General features: G+C 26.9%; 4 protein-coding genes across 4 annotated transcripts; 2 read left to right on the top strand and 2 right to left on the bottom strand.

The window, feature by feature from the left end:
- Nucleotides 1-1772: 1772 nt before the first annotated feature.
- Nucleotides 1773-18544, top strand: LOC113788509 (uncharacterized). The gene is given in 12 exon segments (XM_075821428.1): nucleotides 1773-2734; nucleotides 8905-10125; nucleotides 10210-10503; nucleotides 10593-10824; nucleotides 10827-10972; nucleotides 11122-12871; nucleotides 13031-15097; nucleotides 15178-16665; nucleotides 16741-16992; nucleotides 17062-17484; nucleotides 17539-17730; nucleotides 17797-18544. Coding segments are annotated over 11 exon segments (7761 nt in total). The 5' UTR covers nucleotides 1773-2734; nucleotides 8905-9522; the 3' UTR covers nucleotides 18111-18544.
- Nucleotides 18545-19534: 990 nt separating this feature from the next.
- LOC113788510 (ATP-binding cassette sub-family C member 3-like) lies at nucleotides 19535-27205 on the top strand. The gene is made up of 4 exons (XM_075821443.1): nucleotides 19535-21187; nucleotides 21250-21378; nucleotides 21462-26145; nucleotides 26236-27205. Exons 1-3 carry the CDS (start codon nucleotides 20732-20734, stop codon nucleotides 26115-26117), a joined length of 5241 nt encoding a protein of 1746 aa, XP_075677558.1. The 5' UTR covers nucleotides 19535-20731; the 3' UTR covers nucleotides 26118-26145; nucleotides 26236-27205.
- LOC142645371 (uncharacterized) lies at nucleotides 26125-26564 on the bottom strand. Its single transcript, XM_075821445.1, has one exon. The coding sequence runs from the start codon at nucleotides 26562-26564 to the stop codon at nucleotides 26232-26234; it is 333 nt and encodes a 110-aa protein (XP_075677560.1). The 3' UTR covers nucleotides 26125-26231.
- Nucleotides 26826-27196, bottom strand: LOC113788516 (major mite allergen Der p 23-like). Its single transcript, XM_027337975.2, has one exon. The coding sequence runs from the start codon at nucleotides 27194-27196 to the stop codon at nucleotides 26924-26926; it is 273 nt and encodes a 90-aa protein (XP_027193776.1). The 3' UTR covers nucleotides 26826-26923.
- Nucleotides 27206-27422: the final 217 nt, after the last annotated feature.

The raw sequence follows: 27422 nt of genomic DNA, 5'->3' as shown, positions 1-27422 counted from the left end.
ATCATCATTTCCGTTTTAGAAAGCCTGAAAGCAGCAAAAAAAATTAATAATAACAAAATCCATCAACCACATCTTAAATATATCAAATATCGTGAGTATTTCTTTTCTTTTTTCTACGAAGTAAATGAAAAATTCGTGAGCAAAAACAAAGTTGAATAATTGAATTCATCCCAAAAACCAAACCAAAACAACTGAACAACTTTTTCAAAAGCAAAAATCAAAAACACAAACAACAATTTAACACATATTTAACCACCAGAAATAAAAAAAATTGATCAGAAATGAAAATTCATCATCATTATTTCCGGTTAAAAAATGATGATTATGATAATCATATTGAAAAGAAAATTATCTATACAAGACAAGAAACTACTTGTAAAATCCGTAAATATCATGGTTATATTTTACTGTTTTTTTTTTCGTTGATTGAACATTGTTGTTGAATCCAAACAAAAAAAAAAGTAATCATTGTTGTTTTCAACTGTTAAGATGTGCCACTGTATTAAGTTTTTTTTAAAAAAAACTTTTTTCAAGTCAATTTTCTTTTTGTTGAATTTAATCCTTGCATTCACCAACGAGATGAATGAATGGGCGCCATAGAGAAACAAAAAAAACTTTCAAATCTTTTTACTTTCTCCTATCATTATGTCGATATTTATACATACGATTGAGTTTGTTCATCCAAAAAAGAAAATTGATGTAATCGATTTTTTTTTGTTTCATCACGAATTTCAAAGGAAGAAAAACATAAAGAAAAATCATATGCCTGTTATCATTAACGTATCATTTGGAAAAACTTTCGTTATTTAAAAAAAAAAAATTCAACGAAAATCCAGATAAATTAACAAATAACATCCAAGAGAAAAAGAGAAACAATGCTCGAATCAAATCAAATCGATCATCAATAATCAATCATAGAACAAAGATTCCTTTTCTTTTTGAATTCAATCAACAATTCTATTGATTATTGATTGAATCCATATCATTCAATACTTGGACAATTTACAGATCATCATCGATCCAAAAAAAAAAAAACAAAACAACATCTTTTCATCATCAAATGGTGATTTCATTTTCGATTTTTATTGTTGTTGTTGTTGTTGAATAAAACGGACCATCCGAAAAACAACAACAACAACAAAATGTTTATAGCGAGAAACTTGCGGGACAACTTCTCTTTTATTCTGTTTTTGTTTTTTCCAATGTTTTCTCTTCTTGAATGAATGAATGAATGAAAATATTGCCGAATTGTTTCTTTCTCTTTTTGAATCCAGTTTTCAAACAAAAAAATCAGGCGCCATTGCATGCAAATATTGTCCAATTTTTTTCCATAGGATAGTAGCAGCAGCAATAAACTAAATGACTACTATCCCACGAAAAATAAAGCCGCATTCAATTCAAAATTCATATTGATGATGGTTGTTTCTATCTTTGCTTTAGTTTTTTTTTCTGTTTCAAGCAAATATAATTCCTATTCAATGTGAACAAAAATGATCTAAATTTGAATTGAATTGAATAGGGATTTTTTTCTATAGTTCTAATCGCCATGATCATCGTATATGATTAGCCAGCCAGGTAACAAAAAAAAAAAAAGTATGAATCTTTGATGATGTTGCAATGGGATGATTATTGATGATGATCATCATCATCATTGATAAACAGGTGAGCCAATGCAATTTCTCTCTCTTTCTGTCTTGAATTTTTGTTTCTCTCTCTCTCTTCATTGAAACAAAAACAAAACGATGATGAAAAACAACAACAACTAAAAAAAAGATATTCCAACGTCATTCATATTGATGATATGGTTGTCTCGTTGTTGTTTACCTGTTGATTTTTATCTGTTGATTTTGCTCGATATTTTACACTAACAAAATCATCATATATCGAATGAATGTTTTTCTGGTTTTTGGATAAAAGAATTTTCTCCAAAAAAAGTTTCAGAATCTAATCAAATATTGAATATCAGTGTATCAATATTTTCATAATTTTCATTCATCAAAAAAAAACAACCAAATAAAATCATCCATGTGCAACCAACTGTAAACATAAATATTGTAACTGTTGAATTTTGTTCAATTTTTTTTTAAATTTTATCAAAAGAATCATTCAGGTGGTCATCTTGCATCATTCAGGTGTTTGGTGTGTGTGTGTTTGTGTGTGTTTTGTTTCTCATCAATCAATACCAAGTGCCAATCAAAAATCATTTTTTGTTTGTTGTGATTTTTTATTCCAAAACCAAAATTTTTTGTGTGAGAAAAAATTTTGGTTGTTTTTGGTTGTTCCAGATTTTTTCTTCAAAATCGAATCGAAAAAAAAACACCAAAAAAATCAACATTCTCAACAACCGCAAAACATTGAAAACTCCATATTTAGCTATATTTCCATCATCGTTCGTCTTTGAATTCAAATCAAAGTAAAAAAAAAGCAAAATGATTTTCAACTTTGGGCGAGTACTTTCGACCATAAATTGAATGAAAGAAAATAAATAAATATCATCATCATCATCATCAAAACCACCAAAAATAATATCATTACCATTTTGAATCCTTTTTTTGCTTCTTCTTCTTCGTTTTTTCCTATTTAGTGGTTTTTCCATCATCACTATCATCGTTCTGTTTTTATTGACAAAATTTTGTGTGTGTGTGTGGTTTTTTTTCAAAAGAAATATTACATTACATCACCTGTTTTGCTTATTGAAATACAATTCATCACCAACATTACAACAACGAAAAAAGTAATTACTTTGTTGAATTTCTTTTTCTGGAAATATTTTTTGTTTTCCAATAAAATTTCTCACTTTTTTTTCTATCGATGTGTTATGTGCCCATTTGTTTTGCATACCTTGTTAGTCTGAAATGAAGTGTTTTTCTTTTTTTTCCAACCCAAATAGGATTTTAATCTTTCTTTCGTTAACAATCTTGATAGAAGTACAAAAAAAATAAACATTTAACCCAGGTAAATCGATTGCTGATTTTCTGTGAAAAAAAAACAAACTGAAAAATAAATATAGCATCAATTTCATTACAAAACTGATGGAAGAAGAGGAAAAATTTCTTAGTATTTTTAGTCAAATTTTTTTTCAGAAAAAAAAAACATTTTCTAAATGCCATGTTCTTTTTTTCTCAGCAAATCTTCTCGGGTAAACTTTATTTTTGTCAACAAAAAAAAAACTGTTTTCCTTAACAAATGTAGGTGGTAAATGTTTGCAAAAAAAAGTACCAAAATGTGCAATTTTCTTATGTTGTTTTCGGGTTTGAATCAAATCTAACAACAAAAATCTTGACAAACAAAGAAAGAAAGAAAAAATTCAAATAGGAAATGTAGTTTTTTTCAGGTAACTCACTGAATACAATAGAAACTCAACCAAAACAAATCAAATATCCGGTAGCAATTCATTATGTTCATAAATATACAGTGCATGTGCGTTTTGTTTGTATTTTGCATTTAGTATAATTTTTAAATTTTAAAACTAAAATCAATGGGAAATTATGAAAAATAATAATAAAGACATTCATTCATCAACTGAATGATGATCATGTTGATGATGATTTTGGATGGAAACTGTATGACAAACAAACTGAAGAACAGAAAAAAAAATCCAATTGGAACATGATGATGATTTGGACATTATAATTTGAATGTAAAAGAAAAATGAATGGAAAAAAAGTAAAAGTTTTTAAATTTAGATAATTTCAAATTATGCAAATGTATGTCATTATCTACAAGTGTGCATAAAGTGTTAAGATTTTTTTATTTGAAATTTTTATTTTTTTAAAGAAAAATATAAAAATGAATTTCCATTTCGTTTTTTGTCGTTGTTGGTTGTCGCTACTCACATATATCGTTACGTTTGATTTCACAATTCGAACGTTCGAAACGTTCGAAATGCTCGAAACGTTCGAAACGAAAAAACAAAAAAAAAAACATTTAGCCTTGTTATCAATTTGATTCAATTCAACTTTAAATGAACTGAACAATTAGATTTGACATAAACAAACAAACAAACAAACATCAAAATGAATGAAGAAATGTTCCAGTTTTCCAGCTCCATCAACTCTTTCAATCGTCGAAAAAAAACATGATTTTTAAAAACAACAAAAATTTTTCCATTCATTAATCAAACATTTATTGATTATTAAAGTGATTTTTTTTCAAATAAATTAAATCAAAGATTATCCCAAAAGATTATCTTGAGAAAAAAGAAAAAACTTGAAAATCTATTTTAATTAAATCAATTCGAATCGAATTAAAATTACGAGGAAACAAAAGATTACCTCGTCACTTTTGAGTTTGTGTTTGTGTTTGTGTTTGTGTGTGTGAAAATGTTATGTTTAAAATAAATAAGACGAGAAAAATAATTTTTAAATTGTTTCACTTGAATTATTTTGGATAAATGTTGTTCAGTTGGTTGATTATCATCAAAGTTGTCAAATGAAAAATCGACCAAAGAACAACAACACTGTGTATGGGTCATTTGTGTGTGTGTTTGTGATATCCAGAACAGGTCATGTTTGTTTCTGGTCAAGCGATTTTTTTTTTGCTCACATTCTTGAATCCCGGATTTTTGTTTTTTGACAAAACTTTTTTTTTCAGTTCCTTTTTGTTCCATTTGATCAATTTTGTTTTTGTTTTTTTTTCATTCTGTCTTTTATGATGGATTTTCTTCTTTTTTCTGCTTTTTTATTCTCCACTTTTTTTTGAAAATTGAACGAGACAAATCGGCCATCAAGTTCTTGTTAATCGTTTCTGCTGTCATAACTGTTTGATTGATTTTTGTTTTTTTTCTGTGTGTTCCCATTGAAATACGTGACAAAATCTTGATTTTTTTTTTTGATATGCAAAAAAAAATGATTTATTCAAATTCAATTCAACACGTGCAACACATTCAACAGGCTACATTGATTGTATGTCGGTTATCACAAAAAAAAAAAAAATCTTACAAATATTACTTTACGAATAACCGACTTAAAGGTGACATTTTATGACCATATTTGTGTTTGAAAGTCACGAAATGAAATGTGAAATGTGAAAAAAGATGACGAAGATATTATATTCTCACTATCGTTATCATTATTATTATGATGTTTTTGTTGTTGTTGATATTGATAACAAGCCACAATTATCTTGAATGAAAATGAAAATTTGCAGAAATAAAAAGCAAGAATGACCATCAAATGAATGTCATTATGGTTGACATTTTTCTGTTGTTGTTTATCTCTGTTTTGTTACATTTCCTGTACATGAATCGTGATACCTTTTTTTTTACTTTCTGGAAACTTTTTTTTCAAATCTAGGTAATTATTTTACGATAACAGAAATTTACAGGAAATTTTCCTGAAAACAAAACGAAAACCTAAAATCATTATCGAAGATGGCATTGACATTCGATTAATCGATGATTATTTGCATGCCCAAAAACAAAACAAAAAAAAACTAGACTAACTAATCTAATCATCATCAGCATAATGATTTTCATAATTATTGATTTTTTCTTTGAATAGCCAAAAAAATCATCATTCGATTTTTGGTTCGGTTGAATAATTCTTCTTGTCTTCAAAAACTCAATTATTTCAATCAAATATTCAACATTTGAATACTATGAATAACTGTAAAAAAAGAAAGAAAATCATCATCATCATCATCATAATTATCGAATGAATCGGTAAAATATTTTGTTCTTGATGTTTTTTTTTGCTTCTTCACTGCCATCATCATCATCATCATCATGTAAAATATAACCTGATCAATAACCTAGTATATACTAGGTGATGATGATGAGTTACTTGTGGAAACAGAAAAAAATTAAGGTCAAACCTTTTCTTTCGGTCCTTGAAAACACACATTATCAATATCAATTTCTTCAACTCAAATGTTTTTATTATTAATCAGAAGAAGCAAAAAAAAACTAAAATAAATAACCATCATTATCCGAGAAAATTCAGCAACAACAAAAATAAAATTTTATAATATGTATGATGAGAAGAAAAAACCAAAGAAGAAATATTTCGTAAAGATCAAGTTGCCGGCAGGTTTACTTCTTGTTGTGTATTTTTATTTTTATTTTGGTGAGATTATTTTATTATCAATACAGCGATGATGATGATGATGAATGGTGAATAACCTGATTTTTTTGTTGTTGTTGTTGTTGTTGTTGATTGCACACTTACCTGGTTATAAAAAAAAACTTTTTTCGATTGGAATGGTTTTTTTTACATAAAATTCCGTTGGAGAAAAAGTCGATGAGATTTTTATTTTCGGTCAGTTATTGTGATGTGTGTGTGTGTGTGATTGATGAAAATAAAAAAAAATTCAGTAGTCAATCAGTGGTAATCAAGGTGTGATTGTGTAAAAATAACCCATTGACCAGACTAACATTATTTTTTTTTCGTTGTCTATTGAAACAAAAATTAAGCTGAATAAATGATGTTACCAATGATGTCCTTCATGTTCATTTGTTGTTGTTGTTGTCATCGTTCGAGGGAAAGCAATAACAACAACAACAAAAAACCTTAAAGATTACGGTCATCATCATGTTGTTTTTTCTGTTGGAAGAAAAAAAGTTCACAAGTCTATTCACAATCGATTGAATAAAGTTTTGGATGAGGGGAAAAAAGAAGTGATTGTAAAAGAATTTTTCTTATGAAATGTAAGGAAAACATTTTTTCTTTTATCGAATAACAAAAAAAAAAACAAAACTTGTTTCAATCGATTCGGTTTGGATACACACTCACGCACACACAATAACCATTGATAAACCTATCGATAATCGTTAACATCGTTATTATCATCATTATCATTGTGGTCAAATGTGGAAAAAAAAAGAAAACCTGAATAAAACTAATGGATATATTTTTGGAAAAAGGATTCAAAAAGTCAAAATTCTACGGATTGAATTCCATTCTATTCGATCGATCGATCAATCAATCAATTTATCTATTGATAATTGTCATCGATTAGATTTTTTTTATTTATTATCTATCATTATCGATTTATGGATTTGATTTTTTTTTGAACACCGAAAAGTTTTCAACATTTGTAATTATAAAGAACAGAGAAAAAAAACATGTCCTGTCATCTGTCATTCTCTCTGTGTGTGTGTGTGTGTGAAAATAAATGCTGAGAATGAATGAAATGAGGTGAGAGAGAAAAACCTACAGGTATGCAGTTTTACCTATCCTCAAGATGTTTTTGTTATGTGTTCAAAATTGACACCTGTTCAATCATTTGTTATTTTTTTTTTTGAATATCATTATTCCGGATATTTATTGCGGAAACAAACATACAAACCACCAAACACCTTTAAGCAATTTTTTTTGTTGTTTTTATGATCAATAATCGATTGTGATTGACGACCACCTTATACATTTTTCATAAGATGTCTAGGTAAGCAAACCATGGTGTTTGATCGATTCGTAACGGTAAATAATAATGGAGAAGAGGAAAAAAAATTGTAATGTTTGTAAAGAAAAATCTGTTTAGTAAATTTTTTTCCACGGTATTGATGTTAATTATTGATTTTTTCATTGAATTTAACTTAAATGATTGGCTTCTTGGAATGGAAAACTTTCAATGTATGAAAAAAAATTTACCTTTTTCAAAAAAAAGTTTCAAAATTTTTTCTGACTAAATTTGGATCATTTTTTTCGAAACTTATTTTTTTTTCTAATTAAATCTGACCAATTAAATAATCGATTTTGACATCAAAATCTATGTGATAGGGACGACGACAAAATCCTACATTTTTTCTAAAAAAAGGCAAACTTGTTGTTTTTGTTTGTTCTACATTTATTTTGTTCCCCATTTTGGAAGAAAAATTCAATTTGCTGGAAAAAACAAGTATCATGGAGGGGGATAATGTTGATTTTTTTGACATTTTGACTTTTCAGGTTAAAATAGCCGTTTTTTCTATTTATTTTCCGATGCAAAGGTCATTTTGATCATGATAATCCTATAGGCACTTGAACCTTGGTAAGATGATAACATAAAGATGTTAAATTTTATGCGCGAAGCATACGGTTAAAATGAAAATGGTTGGTTTAGCCTTGTGCATTTTTCCTTCACCCTTTTTGTTTCATTGGTTTTCTTACACAATTTCAACCAATTTCAAATCAAAAAGAAACGGAAATATTCTAGGACATTTTTTTTCATTTCATTCCAATCAATCATTGTTTGTTGTCCAGCCATGTTATTTCTGGAAATATTTTTGTCAGATTTGAATGATCAACAAAAAAAAAACACTGACCAGCAAAAAATATTTGTTTGCACGTAATTTTTTTGATGTTGATTACACATACTTTTCATCAATCATTCCATTTGGCTATTATTTTGAATGTCAAAATTTTTTTTTTTTTTGGTCATTTTTTTGATTTGAAATGAGAAAAGGGCCATAAAAAAACTTGATTCAAAACCAAATAGCGAAAAAAACAGCAAAATAAAAAGAGAACAAGACTGAGAAAGATTGAGAAAGAAACAGATCTTAATCTAGAAAAAAATCAAAGACATAAACACACATTACATAGACAAATATGGTTCCAGGATCTTTTTCAGTATGGATGAAATCCAATTTAATCTTTAGTTTTGTTTGTTTCAATATTATTTCAATGTTTTTTTTACTGTTCTGTTCTGTTTTTGATCAAAATGATTATCACGATGATTACACATAATCTCAATATGATATATTCAGGTTTTTCTTCTTCTTCTTTTGTTTTGTTTTTTGTTTTTTTTTGCTTCAGTCGAAAGATTTATATAATTAGATATGTATCGTTTTTTTTCAAAAGGGAATTGGATTGATAGACCATTCATTAAATCAAAGCAAAGCCAGGCAAAAACAAAAAAAAACAAGAACAAAAATCATTTCTATTTGAACAGAAAAAAAACTAACAATTTCGTATTTCGTATTTCCAGGTTACGACAACAATAATCCTCCGTTGGAAAAGAAAATTTTGTTTGCCTAAATGACGAAAAACAAAAACAACTTTGGAAAGAAAAAGAAGAAAATAATTTTTTTGGATTCAACTGAACAACAAACAAACAAACAAACAATGAACATTTAAAGTTATTTGTACTAAATGTCAATTATGATCATTATTATGATGATTATGATGATGATGATCGTGATCCATAAGACACAATGAAACAACCAAATAGTAGCCACAGTAACAACTGAAAACTAAAAAACAAAAATCATTCAAGCAAAACTATTTGACCGTCGATTCTATTTTGTGTCTGTTTGTTTTTTTTGTATGCAAATTCAATGAAATGAAATGAATGAATGAAAATTATCATAATGTCCATAACGGCAACCATCATCATCATCATTACAGTAGACGCCTCTTTATTTTATTTAAATTTTTCCAAACATCATTTACCTTCATAAACACAAGAAGAAGAAGAAGAACAAAAAAAAAGGAAAAAGAAAAATTCATTTTCTTACCTGTAGTTATTGTTTTTTTTATTTCATCATCATCCACATCAGGTCGCTTTCATTGAAAAAAAACAGTAGGAAAATAATAAAATAATAAAATGAAACCAAAGTTCATTTACATATTATGGTTACCATTATCATCATTATGGCTACTATTATTATGGATATTGTTATTGTTATGTCCATTTACAGATGTTATTGTCTATGGCCATCAAATAAATAATAATAATAATAATAATCCAACAACAGGTGTTGATAATTCTGTTAATGTTGAATGTCCATTATCATATTCAATCGAATTGATAAGTAAAAATCGATATTTATCGATTGAAACAAAAAATATTACATTTATAAATGAAAATGCTGATATATATTTTACAGTATTTTTACCTGAATTTGATTGTCAATTGAATACAATCAAAAAACGTGATTCATTAATCTATTTAAATGCAATAAAATATGCATTAAATTTATTAAATAATCATCAACAACAACAACAAACATCGAATGATAATAATCAAACATTATCAATATTGAATCTTTTTCCATTGTTTTCATCGTTAATGAATAATAATAAAAATCAAAATGGAGTGATAAATTCCAAACAACAAGTCATTTATGGTGCTAAAATTATTTTCATCAATGATTTTGATAAAAATGGTCAACAACAACAATCAAACATTGATCATGTTGAACATTTGGTATGTTTTTTTCAAAAATTTTTCTAAATTACATTTGAAAACATGAAATTTTCTTTTGAATTTTTTTTTCTCTCACAAATATAGAAATGTGTACCTGTTGAACAAGCCATTACTATAAATAATGATGATAATCGGGAAAAAATTTCAACAAAACGAACAACAATCATACAGGATTTAGCATTTATTGATGGTGCACAAATTTTCGATAAAAACAATAAAGAAGCATTGGATAAACATATACCAATCATACCATTAACAACATCCGAATCAATATTGACCGCACCATTTCGTGCCAGTTTAATAATCAATCTACTTGATATACTTGAATGGAAACATTTTTCAATAATCACTTCACGTAATGAAGATTCATTATATATTGTAAGTATATTATTGATGTGAATATTTTCAATCAAAATCATTGGCCATAATCAATATTTTTCATTATTTTTTTTTCGAATGTTTAATAGGTCAAAATTCTAGGTCAATTAACACATAATGAACAGATTTGTATTAGTGATATATTAGAATTGCCAACAATCAATACTGAATTGGATGATAAAATTATTTGGTCACAATTTGAAAATCGTCTTTATACATTTATTAATGGCATATTTCATCCGGCTAAACGAATACCAATATTGATTATTTCAAGCGATCAAAATGAATTGATACATTTAACAAAATTTTATCAGAAAAATATGATAAACAATTACATAATTATCAATTTTTCTTTACAATTATACCATCACCGGAATTATTAATTCAATTAAAACAACTTGCACAATCAACAAAAATATTAACATTAACATCAAAACTGCCTAATGTACCATTAATGAAAGAAACAAAGGTTAGTTTTGAATATTTTTCCTCATTTATCATTTTCAATATGACTCAATTGATTGATTGATTGATTGATTGATTATCATTTTCATACATAGATGTTAACTCTTTATTTGAATGTTTTAATTATTTTTTGGTTTAAACTTGTTTGCACAGGATTGTTTCACTATCAATAATCAAAATTTTGATAATGATATTTGGAAAAATTGGCTTTCATTTTCACCAATACGTTATATTGTATTCATGTCTATAGCACTTAATCTTGCACGTAATGATATTTGTGTCAACAATAATAACACAACAACAACAATAATAGACAATAATTTTTGGTGCGATGATCTAATACAATTTGAACGAAAATTATTTTTCAATTATCTAAGTGATCTTGAAGATAAAGTTGAAATGCCTGTTATGAGTTTAAGTTCAATTGATAAATTAGGATTATATAAAGATTTATTATTATATAATGGAAATGAATTTAAATTTATTGATTCAGATTATTTATTAGATCAAAGTAATTGTAATAATAATAATGATTGTCAATCATGTATTAAATTTCGTCAATCACGTACACAGGCAATGTTGGATGATGAAAATATTGATGATAATGATGATGATAATGGTATGACTATTGACGATGGTGGTAGTACTAGTAATAATGAAGATTTAAATAACAATAACAATCATAAAACTAGTCACGAAAATTTAAGCCAAAATCAAAGACAACATAATCATCATCATCATCAAAATCGATACCCGCAGACAAATTCCATAGTTAATGATTTGAAAGAAACTAGTAATAGTAATGAAAATGAAGAAATGTTATCAAATGAAGATGTTTCAATGATGCATGTTGAAACATATGAAATTACACTTGGTCTTTTACTTCCATTACATAAAATTGGTAATTCAATATTAGATTGTTCAATTGAATTAAATTTACCGGCATATTATATTTATGAAGCATCAAAATGGATTGTTGAAAAAATTAATCAAAATAATTATTTAATACCTGGTATTGAAATAAAATTAGAATTAATCGATACATGTTCATCACCATTTTATGCAACACAAGAATTAGCACATTTAACTAGTTCGGATGCTAAAGTACAACCAATTGCATTTGTATCATCATTACCACGTGATCATTATAAACAAATTGTTGAATTTGTTTCATCAATCAATTATACATTGATTGCAACACAAGATTTATCGATAATGGATTTTCCATTTGGTCCAAAACATGGTATCCTGCAAACAGCAACAACAAGTCAATCATTGATTAAAACAACAATAGAACAATTAAAATATTTTGGTTGGCGTTATGTATCGATAGTAATCGATCCGGATGATTTAGTTTCATCGGCAATGTTTCATCATTTTCAAGAAATGGCTATACAGGAAAAAATTTGTTTCATATCAATCGAATTTATCGATAGTAATAATGGTGCTAATACTACAGTAAATAAATTGATCGAAAATCATAAAAATGGAGCAAATGTTGTTATTCTTTTCATCAATTATATAAATACAATCAAATTAATGCAATCATATCGATTGAACAATAAATTTAATAACAATGATCATAATTTTAATGGAAATTTACATTTTATAATTGTACGTGATCAAAATCTTGAACTTGTTTATGGTTTTGAAGAAGAGTATTTAGGTTCTATTTTTATACGCGAATCGATTGGCAATATAAATCATTTTGATAATCATTTTTTGGATCTTGTTTCGAATCCATCATCATCATCATCATCATCAACAAAAGTAAAAGATAAAATGTTACATCAATTTATACAACAATGTGGCATGAATAGTCAACAATGTTTACGTACAATTTCATCGTTTGATAAAACGATCACGACAAATACAATGCAGGCAATTTTATCTATTGTTGGAGGTTTGTCTATTCATCAAATTTTTTCTTTTTGTTGTTGTTGTTGTGAATATCTTTGAACAATTTTCCTCTAATTTAGTTTATTTTTTGCCTTTTTATAATATTTTTTTTTGTTGATTGATCATTTTCTTTCTATTTTTCCCCCGTTTTTTTTAAAAAAAGGTTTCGCACGAATGCGTAATCAAACCTGTGCAAATGAAAAAGGAATCTGTAATGAAATGCTTTATGCTGATTTTCATCGTAATCTTCTCAAATATATTCTTAATACACGTTCAATGCGTATCGATTCAGAAATGGATAAAAAATTTAAAAGTGAAAATTTTGATATATTTGAATTTGCATCCGATGGTTCATCGGCTAGAGATATTGAAATACTGAATTTCAAACATGATCATTCGAATGGTTTTTTTCGTTTTGATAATGTTGCATTATATAATCATAATCAACAGGCATTGATTAAAAATCCAAATGTTCGTTATATATTCTATAAATTTAATGGTTTCATTAATGGACATAAAGAATATAATGAAACGGAATTTATTGGTTCGGATTGTATAAATCTAAAAAAATGTATTCATTGTGAACCACAAAGTCCAGAATTTATTTATATGCCATCATGGGATAATCTTATTGTTAGCGGTATTTTTGATATACATCGACATTCAGCACAAAATCCATTTATTTGCGAAAGAAATGAAACAATTTTCGATAATATACAAAATGTTGAAGCATTCATTTGGACAATCGATTTAATTAATCAGGATACAAATATTCTGCCCGGTGTACATCTTGGTACATTAATTTTTGATACATGTTCATCATATCAGAAAATTTATCGTGATGTATCAAATTTTCTAAGTAATTCATTATTACTTGGTGATTATAAAGTACAGATACCAAATTCCGAATCATTAGCCGGTTTTATTGTTGATGGTAGTACAACAAAAGTTATTGATTCAGTATTAGATTTAACAAAACCATTAAATATGACTGTATTGGCAACCGATGCACGTGAAATTAAATATAATGATATTCGTCATTATTCACAATTTCTTGGTTTTTCATTACCAAATAATATATATGTTGATGCAATTATTAGTTTTCTGAAAAAATATTCATGGACATATGTTTCAGTATTATATGAAAATAATAATTTCGTTACCTATCGTCATGTTGATGCATTTTCATATTTTCAACATAAAGCACAACAAAATGGAATACAAATTGCAACAAAAGAAGCATTCAATGAAAATAATATTCCAAATTCAATTAAAAACCTGAAAACATTTTCACAAATTGGATCACGTTTATGTATTGTATTTTTATCACCGGAAAATCTTGGAAAATTTCTTGAATTTAATGAAAAACAATCAGACAATAATAATCGATTACAATCATATGAAATAATGTTTGTTACGATTGATTCACAAAATGTACTGCAAGAATTTGCTCGACAACAACCAGAATCACAAACAATGATAAATGCTATAAGTTTAGGACCAGATGAACATATTATAACCGAATTTGAAGAACATTTTTTTGATTTATCTTTACAAAATAATCAGAAAAATCCTTGGTTTGTACAATATTGGGAAAAAGTTAACAATTGTAAAGGTTTTAATTGTAATAAAATTCAGACAAATTTACGAATGAAAAATTTAACAATAAGTTCACGTACAACCAATATAATACATTCGGTTGTAGCTATAGCACATGGTCTTGAATATCTTCGACGAAAACTTTGTCCCGAAAGTTATAGCGGTTTATGTCCGGAATTTCATTCACATGTTCGACAAGATTCACAAATGATTTATAATTTTATTAAACAAAATGGATTCACCAGTCTAGATGGAAGTCAATTTCGTTTCACACCAAAATCCAATTATCTTGTTGGAAATCTAAATATATTTCATCTACAACGACATCATAATATGCTCATGTGGAACGAAATTGGTCGTTTTGATTATGAGAACGGTATACAAATGGGAAAAATGAAAATCAAATTCAATGCTATGAATGGTACAACCATATCATTTATGAAATTAATTTCTCTTTGTCAAAATTCGAATGAATGTGCTGCATTGAATAAGATGAATCAAATAAATCAAACATTATTACCATTGGTACCGATAAAATTAGCACAGGCAACAATTGCATTATTCATACCATTACATAATGTAGAACGATCATCAAATGGCGTGAATTATACCTGTGGCCATATTAATCCAGGTAATGAGCCATTTACTAATGTATAACATGTTTTTTTTCCAATCTAATTTTTATTTTTATTACTATTATATTCAAAATAGATATATTTGAAAAATTTATGGCCATCTATTATTCACTTAATAGCATAAATAATAAACTTCAACAACAACAACAGCAACGACAATTGTCCGGTGAACCTTCATCTCTATCAACAAATCTAAATATTCTTTTGCTTGATCTGTGTACATTGAAAGAGGATAAATTGGCTACCATTTTGTCTGATTATAATTTTACTCCTAAAGTTGTTGCTGTACTTAGTTTAGCTGGTGAACAAAATTCAATGATCAATAATGATGGTAATAGAAATGGCAATTTTAATGATAATAATGTTGTTCATCAACTTGGTCAACGTTTTAAGAACCAGTTTTTAAATCTTCTTGGTGATTATAATCCTTTTGTCTATAGTTTTCATCAATCATCAAAAAATGAGAAACAAAATTTTTTCTTAACAAACAATGAAAATAATGTAGCCGATTTTGATATGAAAAAAAATCATCAAATGTTAACATCACGTATGATTATTGATCTTTGTGTACGAATGAAATGGACGACAATCAATATTGTTTATTCAAATGAATTCATTCGGAATTATTTTCAATTTGAAGCAAATAAAATGAACATTTGTGTGGATAAAACTATACAGATTACCGTTAAAGATATTGGACGATCAATGTTTGCAAATGAATGGCAATCATTTACACAAACACTTGATACAAACATCATAATTTTATTGACCAATACGGATATTAATGAATTTCTTATAAAATATTCATCTAAATATATTTTAGATCGTTTTATATGGATTGGTGATAAATATCTAAAAACAGCAGCAACAAATTCATTAAAAAATTATCGAAAAACTATTGAATATGGTATTGTTTTGAAACGTTATCAAAAAGATCATTCAATCGATCAAGAAATGACCGTTGCATTAGATGATTTATCAAAATATTTTAATATTAATAATCAACGTTTAGGAAATAAAATGATCAATGATTGGTTACATGAATATTGGCAAAGAAAATTTCATTGTTCACCATATACACAGAAACATGATTCAAAATGTTTTGATAGTAAATATGCCCGAAAAGCTATGTTGAACATTAAAGAGATTAAACGATTAATGGATTTTAGTAAAACATTAAGTACATCGATAATAAAATTCGTGACAAATAAATGTTTAAATGTAACTGTAAATCAACAACAACAATTTGATGAACTTTGTCTTTATAATTTTCATTTACGAAATGAACTAAAACAAAATATTATTGAAGATTTAAGTAATAATAATTATTTTCTTAATGATTATAAACCAATCAATTCGGATAATCATTATGAACTTGAAATATTATCAAATCAAGCAAAAAAAATTAATCTTTTTAATTCATTAAATTGGTCAAATATTTCGGATTTTTTTGCTACAAATATTAATGGCCATAGCCATATTATAAATTGTCGTACAAGTTGTAATTATTGTACATTACAATTATCACAAAGTAAAAATAAAAGTGTTAATATGTTATTTTCCGGTAAGTTCTTTTCTTATGCCGTATATATGATACTGAAGATTTTTATATTGTTGTTTTTTTTTGGATTACATTTAGATACATTACAATCATCATTGATTAGTGAAAATAATCTTTATCGAACATGGTATATTGTTCTTTCAATTTTATCAACATTAGGCATTATTATGGTATTGATATGTGTCCTGTATTTTATTCTAATATTTCCTGTTGCATTGGGCACTACAATTATTGGTTATCAAATTCTTGTTGGATTATTTTTTTGTTTTCTAATCAATTTTGCTTATCTATTACCAATTACACATACTGTTTGTTGGGTTCGTCAATTTGGTATGTTTTCTTCTTTTTTTTCAATTAACATTTGATGTTAATTAAATGTTTTTTTTCTCTTAATACCAGGTTTACCATTTGCCTATTGTATTGTATTAAGTGGATTTTTTGTCAAATCCTATAATTATTGGTGTCAAATTTTATTGAAAAAATCTACAACAACATTACGATATAATACACCATTTGCACAGATTTCATTATCATTGATATTTGTTATAATGCAATTAATATTAACATTAATTACAATGCATCAATTACAGATTGGTTCATCATTCGATTCATTATCAACACGTTGTACATTTATCGATACAAATCGTTTTATTCTATCACAACCACAATTTATATTGCCATTATCATTATTAGTCATATTATTTGGTTTTATCATATTTTTTACGATAAAAACATTTAATAATCAAGAATCAAGATGGATTTTTGTTTGTAGTTTTATAACCGCTATCATATGGATAGGATGGCTTACCACAATAACGTTACGTATGTGTTTATTATCATTATGAAAGTTTCATTTCTAATTTCTTTTAATTATAGATTTACATGAAAAATTCCTGTTAACAATAATGGCCAATCTGATCAATGCATATATTATTATAATTTTTCTTTACATTCGAAAATTGTATTTATTTTCGAAAATTTCCAGAAAAATTCTCAAAGAACGTCGTATGAATATGGAGGTAACATTACAAGGTGAACCATTTGCCGATAGTCGACAACAATATGGTGGTAAGTTTTTTTCTTTAAAGAATTTTTTTCAAATTTGTTAATTTTTGAAATTTCCCTTCAACATAGCATTCAAAACCTGTACCGATCATATTTCATGGAGTAATGTACAAAATCGTATCAATTTTCGACAAGCAACAAGATCACCATTTGAAGGTGATCAAGAAGATAATATTAGTTCTTGCGGGTCAGTAAAATCAGCCACTTCATCACAGGTACAATGTCAAGAATTATATCCAATGGATGTTTATGATAATCAACAATTAAATAGTAATAGTAGTAATAGTAGTGGTGTATCATCATCATCATCAAGTAGAGAATCAAAAATTACTCAATCAACACGTTCAATATATGATCTGATTGATGATGAAAATATGAAATGATTCATCCATTATTATCATCCGAACAAAAATCTGGTCCTCATCTGTTTCTGGTCATTACGCTGCAATCAGGAAATTTTTAAAATAATGTTTCCTTCATCAACTTCTGAATGCCATTTCATTCATTCATTTAATTTTTTTTCTGATGTAAAAAAGAATTTTTCATCATTTTCCATTCATTATCAACCGGAAAACCTAGTGATTTTGAAATTTTTTTTTGATTGATTTCAATCATACCTTTGAATTGTGAATAGCAAAAACAAAATATATAGCTATTTATATACTCTTTTCTTTATTTAATTTCTTTTTTTTGTACTTTTGCTCTTTCCTTGAATGTGATAATTTTATTGTATTTTTTCATTTCATTGTATTTTTGGTGTGTATGTTTTTTTCCGCTGGATTTATATCCGTTTTTTTTTGTCAATAAAAATTTGATTTATGTCCAAACCTTGATAGTTGATGAATTTATTTATTTCATTTGATGATGATTAAATTTCTAATTGATCATGACCGAAAATTCTTTATTCATTACTCAACTGTAGTTGTTGCATTATCTTCCTCACATTATTATTATCACCCTATACTCCATACTTATATATGATGATGATAATGATTTGTTTTTTCTTTGTAAATGTGTCAAAGATAGGAATTTAATCAAAGGATAAAAAGAAAAAAATTTGCTAATGATGTTGTCTATTAATGATATCATGCCCTTGAATAATTTCAATTTTTTTTATCCAACCAAATTATATATATTTTGAAAGAAAAATCGAAAGAAAGCGCCATATGTAAGGATGTACAATTATTATTATTATTATGTGCATCAATGGATGTGGTATGTCAATGTCGAATGCGTTGAAATGATAATTATGATTTGATTTTAACCCGATGATGGATGGATGGATGGATTGATGGTAAAAACAAAATCAAAATCAAATGAATATTTTAGTAAACATTATGGATTCATTATGTTGTTGTTGTTTTGTATAAACAAAATGACAACTGTGTGTGTGTTTCTTGGGAAAAAACAAAATTGAAAAACAATCAAAAATTTACTTTTATATTTGAAATGTGAACTTTGAAATGTTTATTCTTTCAGTTATGTAAGTGTAATATTAAAAAAAAAAATTTCAAAATTCATTGGAAAATTTTTTGTTTTTTTTACACAAACACAAACATTACCCATTGATTTTATTTCAACGTTTCAGTGTTTGTATTGAAATTATCATCAGTTTTTTTCATGTGATCATCAATTTTAAATGTAGGATTCTCATGTTTCCAAATCATCATTCAACTGTGTGTGTGTGTGTGAAGAATCAAAACAATTTTTTTCAGCTAACAGACAAATAATGCCCAATATTGTCAACGAAAATTGTAAATGTTATCGATTTTTTTCCTTTTCTCTTTTTGCCTCATCGATAATGAAAAATTTAAAAAAATTTTCAATCCATCACATAATAGAATGATGGCTTTTGTTTCACCTCATTCCCTTCCAAACTTTTTTTTTCATTGTAATAAAATGAAATTTTTTTCATCCTTTGTTTGGTGATAAAATTACATTCAGTCGACACTTCAACAACTTTTTTCGCATACACGTGTAAACAAACAAAACGAATCAATTTTACCTATTTTCTGTTGTGTCAATCAATCAATCGATCGATAATTTTGATCATTCTGTTTCGGTTGAATCATCATCATTCATTAATCAAATTAATAAATAAAAAATAATTATCGATTATGAATTTACATGCATAGATTGATGATATGTGTTAATAATATTATTATTATTGTGAATGTAAAATCAAAATTACAACAATTAAACAAATAAAATGTGAAATCAATTTCTGAAAAAGAATTTCATTCAATTGACGAAATATTTTTTTTTTGTTTGATTCTTTTTTCTCTCTTGTTTTCTTCTGTTATTTTTATTATTGTTCATCATTTCATCGAGTTACATATTTCAAATAAATTCATACCTGTCTGTCGGTCGATTGATGTTTTTTGCATCGTGAATCAAGTACAGCAAACAAACGAAAAAAAAACCCTGTGAAACCCAACGAAGAAAAACCCATATTGTTCATCATCTTTTTCTGATGATTTATTCTACTTTTCATCTTTTCTGCTTTCTTTACATTGTTTTTTTTCTACATAGAAAGAGTGAAACAAACAAAATATTGTTTGTTTGTTTGTCTGTTATAAAAGATTATAAACATTGACATTTATTGCTTTATGTCATTTTTTTCAAACAAAAAACAAAACAAAATTGACCCACAAAACCAGATTTTTCAGATGATGAGGAAGTTTTTTTCTTTCCTATTTCAATCTATTTTCTGGCTTTTATCATCATCATCACCATCAAACATTTGCATTTTTCATCATCATCTGTGAATCAAATATGATTTTTTTTTCAATTTAAACCAACCTGTATTTCATGATTTAAATTTGTTTTTTTTATAAATATTTTGAATAACAATAATGATGGTCAATTGAATTGCAAATTTTCGTTTTCCCATTTTACCAATAATTTTGTTCAAATTTCTTTTTTTTTAATTCACTCAATTTGATTCGACACACACACACACATCGTATACAATATCGAATGTAATCAATTTCATTTGTGAATTATGAATGATATTTGTTATATTACTTATGATCCGTTTCCGATTACGGATCAATCAAATGAATCGGATTTGATGAATGCAATACAACAACCGGATTATAGATGGATAAACATAACCAAACCATTAATATTTAATGTAAAATTATTGTTCAACATTAATCTCAATGATCAAGATCATCATCAACAACAATTATTTGATATTAATCTGAATTTTTTACGAATAATTCTATGCTTTCATCATGAAACTAGTTTATTAGGATTATTTACAATTTTTCTTTCGTATAAAATTATTTCATTTTTAATAAAAAATTCAAAATGTAATGAATCAATAGTTGATGAAGAATATTCCATCACTGATGAATATAAATATGATTCAAACAAAAAAAATTCGTTCAATATGAATGAATTTAGAAAATTCAAAGATTCATATCAAACAACTAAATATTATAAAATTAAAAAAGTAAGCTTTTTAAAAAAACGTTTTAATTTAAATTATTAATAATCAAATTATAAATAAATCAGATCTTTGCGGGTATTATTATCTTTACATATCTGATTGAAATTTCAATAATTTTATCATTGTATAAATATGATATTTTTGGTGAAGCATTACAATATTTTTGTTCAAATTTTTTATCATTTGTTTGTTCGGTAAGTTTTTTTTTTTGAATGTTTATTAGTAAAAAGTAAAATTTAACTATTTGCAATTTCATCTTTTTCTATTGTATCAATAGCTATTTGTAATCTATTACATGTTTGCTAATCCTGCATTGAATCGACAACATCAAAAATTTATCTGCTTTTATTGGTTAATATCAATGTTAAATTTTTTCTGGAATATTTTATCCATATACATTCAAATTGATAATAGTGATTATTCAATATGGAAATTATGTTCAAAATGTCAATGGCATTTACCTAATTTTCAATATCAATCATATAGTGAACAGGAAAATTTTCATCATCAAATTATTATCTCTAATCATAATGATGATCATGATGATTTTCATCAAAAAATCAATATTATTTGGTTACATTTCAATTATTTTTATGCAATATTATTTTCGATTCAATTTTTCGGCTGTTTTTTAACCGATTTTGAACATTCGTCTTTCGTACATCCCGAATCAAATACAACATTATTTGGTCGAACAATTTTCATATGGATGAGTCGTACAATTTTTCGTGGTTATCGTCGACCATTAACTACTGAAGATATCTTCAAAACTTCAATACCTGTTGAACATTTAGAACAAAACTTCTTTCGCCGATTGATTCGACAATCGAATGAATATTCAAAATCATTTAAATTGATTAAAATTTTAGTCAATCAATTTGGTGGTGAATTTCTTCAAATTTCATTCATTAAATTAATACCAACATTGATTACATTTATTGGTCCATTATTATTGGATCGTTTGATTAAATTTACAACATCATCGATGATTGAAAATCAACAACCACAATGGCATGGATATTTTTATGCAATCTCTATGTTTATATTGTTTGTAAATGAATCAATATTAAATTCTTATTCGGATTATCATCTAATGGTATTGGCATTGAAAATACGTTCATGTTTAATGGCTTCTATTTATCGACGTTTAATTTTGGCAAAAAATATCGATATCATAACGAATACGCAAGTAAAACAAAAAGAAAATCCAAATACATCTGGACAGATTGTGAATCTTATGTCCACCGATACACAACATATATTTGAATATATAAAAATTGTCAATCTATTCTGGATTTGTCCATTGCAGATTATAATTGCTATTTATTTATTATGGCAACTACTTGGATATGGATCATTAGCTGGATTAGGTGTATTATTACTTTTATTATTAATCAATACGTTTATTGGAGCTAGAATACGATCATTACAAACAAAATTACTTGAATACAAAGATCGTCGAATGAAATCATTAACCGAAACATTAAACGGTATACGAGCAATAAAATTATATGCATGGGAAGAATTCTTTCATAAACGTATCGATGAATCAAGACGATTAGAATATTTAAATCTTCGTCATCAAGCATTATATTCAACAGCTATTGCATTTGCATTCATATCGGCACCATTTTTTATTGCACTTTCAAGTTTTTCATTGTTTCTTTACATTAATGCCAATACTGGTGGTCATTTAGATGCACAAAAAGCATTTGTATCATTAGCAATATTCAATATAATTCGACGTCCAGTAGCTTTTATACCACAATTAATTACAAATTCGATGATGTTTTCAGTTTCTTTAAAACGTATCAGTAATTTTGTCATCAATAATGATTATGTTGATACAACATTATCAAAAAATGATATTAATAACAATAATCCCTACCAGATAGCGATATCATCAATTTCATCGACAATGATCAAAATACCAACAAAAATTTCATTACAAAATTGTCGTTTTACTTGGTTACAACATATTGGATCATCATTTCGTTTGGATAATATTGATATTTGTATTAATCAATCAAAATTATGTGCAATAGTTGGTTCGATTGGATCGGGTAAATCATCATTATTGGCAGCCATTTTAGGTCAGATGAATTTAAAACCAAAAAATTTATATCAATGTATTTGCCATGTTAATGGAAAAATTGCATATGTTCCACAAAATTCTTGGATTCATTCTGGAACTATTCGTGAAAATATTTTATTTGGAAATGTATTTGATCCGATTAGATATTGGAAAGTTATTGATGCATGTGCATTGTTAGATGATATCAAACAAATGATTAATGGTGATAAAACTTTGATCGGTGAAAAAGGTGATAATCTGAGTGGTGGTCAACGACAGCGAATTTCGTTGGCACGAGCTGTTTATGCTGATGCTGATATTTATCTATTAGATGATCCATTATCTGCTCTTGATTCACGAGTATCTCGTCATGTATTTCGACGTGTCATTAGTAATCGTGGATTGTTAGCAAATAAAATTCGATTATTCACAACAAACAATATGGCTTTGTTGCCAAATGTTGATGAAATTTTTCTTATGAATAAAGGTTCTATTGTTGCTCGTGGAAATTATCAAGACTTGATTAATATGGAAAATGAATTTACTGAATTTCTTACCACTTATTTTTCATCAACCACCAAAGATCTTTCAACCGATAATCCTATTAACGATGATTATGAAGATGATGATAATAATCTGATTGTTGAAGAAGAAGAAGATTATGCTATTCTTGTTGAAATGGTACAACGATTAGAACGACAATTTGCTTCGTTTACACGTCGTGGTAGTATAATGCGAAAAATTTCTCTATCCAAAAATCATTCCGTTGAAAAAGAAATCAAAAATGATAGTAACAAAAAGAAACGGACGAATATTTTTACAAAATTTTCAAAAATCACACAGAAAAAAGAATCAGAATTGAAAATCGATTACAGTGAAACGATTACACGTACTGGTTCAATATCGTTTCGTATTTATTGGCATTATATTCGTGCTGTTGGTTTATTACCATTGTTATTGATATTATTTAGCTATACATTTGGACATTATTTTGTTGTTGTAACAAATCTGTGGCTTAGTTCATGGAGTAATGATTCAAAAATATCATCATCATCATCATCAAATAGTTCAGAAATAATTCAAAACAATTTATGGATGAATGATATGTTGATTAAAATGAAATTAATTGATCCATCAAAACCGATTAATCAATGGATTCGATTGAATGTATATGCAATACTTGGTTTTGGACAGACAATATTCATATTGATTGCAACTTTATTATTGAAATTATCCTGTCTTCGTGGATCACAATGGTTACATCAATCAATGTTATATCGTTTAATGCATGCACCGATATGGTTTTTTGATCAAGCTAATTCTGGTGCAATATTTAATCGTTTTAGTAAAGATATTGATTTAGCTGATACAACATTAATTACATCACTTCGATCATTTATGATTGAAATTTTTCGTGCCTGTGCATTATTTACTATTATTATTACTGGAACCGAATCACCTATTTTAATCTGTCTATTTTTACCATTGATTATTGCATATTTTCTTATCTATAAATATTATGTATCAACATCACGTCAATTGATGCGTATTGAATCAAAATTACGAACACCTATTTATCAACAATTTAATGAAACATATGCTGGTGTTATCGTTATACAGGCATTTGAACGTGTTGAAATGTTTTTACAAAAATTTTACAAAAATATTGATATGAATACAAGTGTATTGCATATGAGTATTGCGGCTGCAAAATGGCTTAGTGTACGATTAGAATGTTTAGGTAATCTGGTTGTTTTGATAACATCATTAAGTTGTGTACTACTTCGTGGAAAAATTTCACCAGGCATGGTTGGTCTTTGTATTACTAGTTCATTGACTATAACTGGTACATTAAATTTTCTTATAAGATCATCAATTGAATTGGAAAACAATATTGTTACAGTGGAAAGATTAGTTGAATATACTAATCTACCACAAGAAGATGAATGGTATCGAAAAGAAAAAAACAAAAACAAAACAATAGAGATTAAGAGGAAAAATTTCTTTGATTTTATCAAAAATTTTCTTAATTTTAAACAACAAAAATCAATACGAAATTTTCTTATTTCAGAAGTTATTTCCGCCCATTCAGTACCAATCAATTTAAGGCTTTGTTCTAGTAATCAAACTTATCAAAATCAATGGCCAACAGATGGTTCAATTTCATTTATTCAATATTCAGCCAGATATCAAAATTCATCAACATTATGTTTGAAACAGCTAAATCTTTGTATACCTTCGGGAACAAAAATCGGTATAGTTGGCCGAACAGGAGCCGGAAAATCATCATTTGCAATGGCTTTATTTCGATTGATTGAAGCCGAAACCGGTGAAATATTGATTTCAAATCGAAATATTCATGAACTAGGTCTGCATGAATTACGATCTAAATTGACAATCATACCACAGGATCCATTATTGTTTGCCGGTACACTTCGTAATAATCTTGATCCATTTAATCATTATTCAGATCAGCAAATAATTGATGCATTGAATAAAGTACATCTTGGTCATATGATTACAATGTTAAATCAATCAGTTGAAAAACAATTAAATCATTTATCATTTGGACAAAAACAATTACTTTGTTTATCACGTGCCCTGTTACGAAAATCAAAAATTCTGTTAATGGATGAAGCAACAGCCGGTATTGATCCGGCAACCGATCAATTAATACAGGAAACAATACGTTATGAATTTTTTAATTGTACAGTATTAACTATTGCACATCGTTTAAAAACAATTTTATCATATGATCAAATACTAGTACTTGATCATGGAAAAATTATTGAATTCGATACACCCAAAAATTTAATGTCCAATTCATCGACATTATTCTATAAAATGATGACACAATAATAATCAATTTGTGTTATTCAAAATTAAGGTAAATTTTTATTTAAATTTTCATTTATAAAAATTGATTTATTTCAACAAAATTTTAATCAAAATTTGTTTTGTTTTATTCAATCATCAGTGTTTTGGTTTTTCGGTTTCCAATTTAAAATGTCCAGCCGATTTACAATCTTTTAGATCTTTATCAAAAAATAATGTACCTGGACATAATTGTAAAAATGGTACATAATTATCGCAAAGATAATATGATTGTGGATTTAAACGACATGCAAAACGACCATTTTGTTTTGGACAAAGAAAACGTGGATGACTTGGTGGATGTGCTGTAGTTGCTGAATGTTGATCACCACCACCGCCACCACTACATAGTACAGATGACTGTTCGATTTGTTGGATGATAATCATGAAACCAATTATGGTCCATATAATTCGACCAAATGAATTGTACATTTTCAACGAAAAAAAAAAATTGTTCACTTTGTTGTTTCGATTTGATAATCACAATTTTGGACAAAAAAAGCAATGTTTTCGCTATGAAATCAATCGGATGGTTGTATGTCGACTTAAATAGACCAAGAAGAGAAACAAGATTTGTTTTTGTAATGATTTATTGACTTTTACAATTCAAACAACAATATTGATCATTGATTGACATTTTTATTTTGTAAATAAATAATTTTATTATTTTGTAATAAATTGACAAGCATGTAATACAACAGAAAAATGAATTTATTGGAATAAAAATTTATGATTTTTTGTTGAACGTTGATTTATGAATTACCATAATAAATCATAATCTTATTGCATTATTAAGTGCATGTTTCTTCATCTTCATTCCATCGTGTATTACCTGGACAATCTTTATGTACAGCTTCCCAATTTGAACAGATATAAAATTTATGTGGATCTTTTGGATCGGCAAAATAACCAAATCTACTTGGACATTCAAATTTATCATCTGGTTGTTCGGTTGTTGTTGGATGAACGGTTGTGGTAGGATCATCATCATTATCATTGGCGGCATATGATGAATGGACCAAAATGGCCAACGAAATAAAAACGATGATTATGTTGAATTTCATTTTCAAAAACAAGCAGAAAATATTGTAGTTTTTGATTTATTTCTTTTTTTTTGAGATTTTTGATTTATAATCAATGATATTTTGTTCGATCAAAATCAATATCTTATATATACTACTATTTTGGATTTTTGAATGATATCATTACGCAGTATATTTGCAATCATTTGCACTTAATTAATCAATTATCACTTATCATCAATTTGATGATAAAATATTTTACATAGTT

Source organism: Dermatophagoides pteronyssinus, unplaced genomic scaffold (assembly GCF_027571235.1).
Source record: "Dermatophagoides pteronyssinus isolate colony J.1.1.1.1 unplaced genomic scaffold, Derpt_VIB-CSIC_2022.12 sq0010, whole genome shotgun sequence".
Lineage (NCBI taxonomy): Eukaryota > Metazoa > Arthropoda > Arachnida > Sarcoptiformes > Pyroglyphidae > Dermatophagoides > Dermatophagoides pteronyssinus.
Note: the sequence above shows the minus strand (reverse complement) of the source record. Positions and strands in the feature narration are given on the sequence as shown.

What these genes read in the sequence shown, in the direction of transcription:
- LOC113788510 (XM_075821443.1), top strand. Translation starts at nt 20,732, where the DNA reads ATGAATGATATTTGTTATATTACTTATGATCCGTTTCCGATTACGGAT. An exon ending in AATATTATAAAATTAAAAAA is followed by an intron (nt 21,188 to 21,249) that starts GTAAGCTTTTTA and finishes TAAATAAATCAG; the next exon opens with ATCTTTGCGGGTATTATTAT. An exon ending in TTTTATCATTTGTTTGTTCG is followed by an intron (nt 21,379 to 21,461) that starts GTAAGTTTTTTT and finishes TTGTATCAATAG; the next exon opens with CTATTTGTAATCTATTACAT.
- LOC142645371 (XM_075821445.1), bottom strand. Translation starts at nt 26,564, where the DNA reads ATGTACAATTCATTTGGTCGAATTATATGGACCATAATTGGTTTCATG.
- LOC113788516 (XM_027337975.2), bottom strand. Translation starts at nt 27,196, where the DNA reads ATGAAATTCAACATAATCATCGTTTTTATTTCGTTGGCCATTTTGGTC.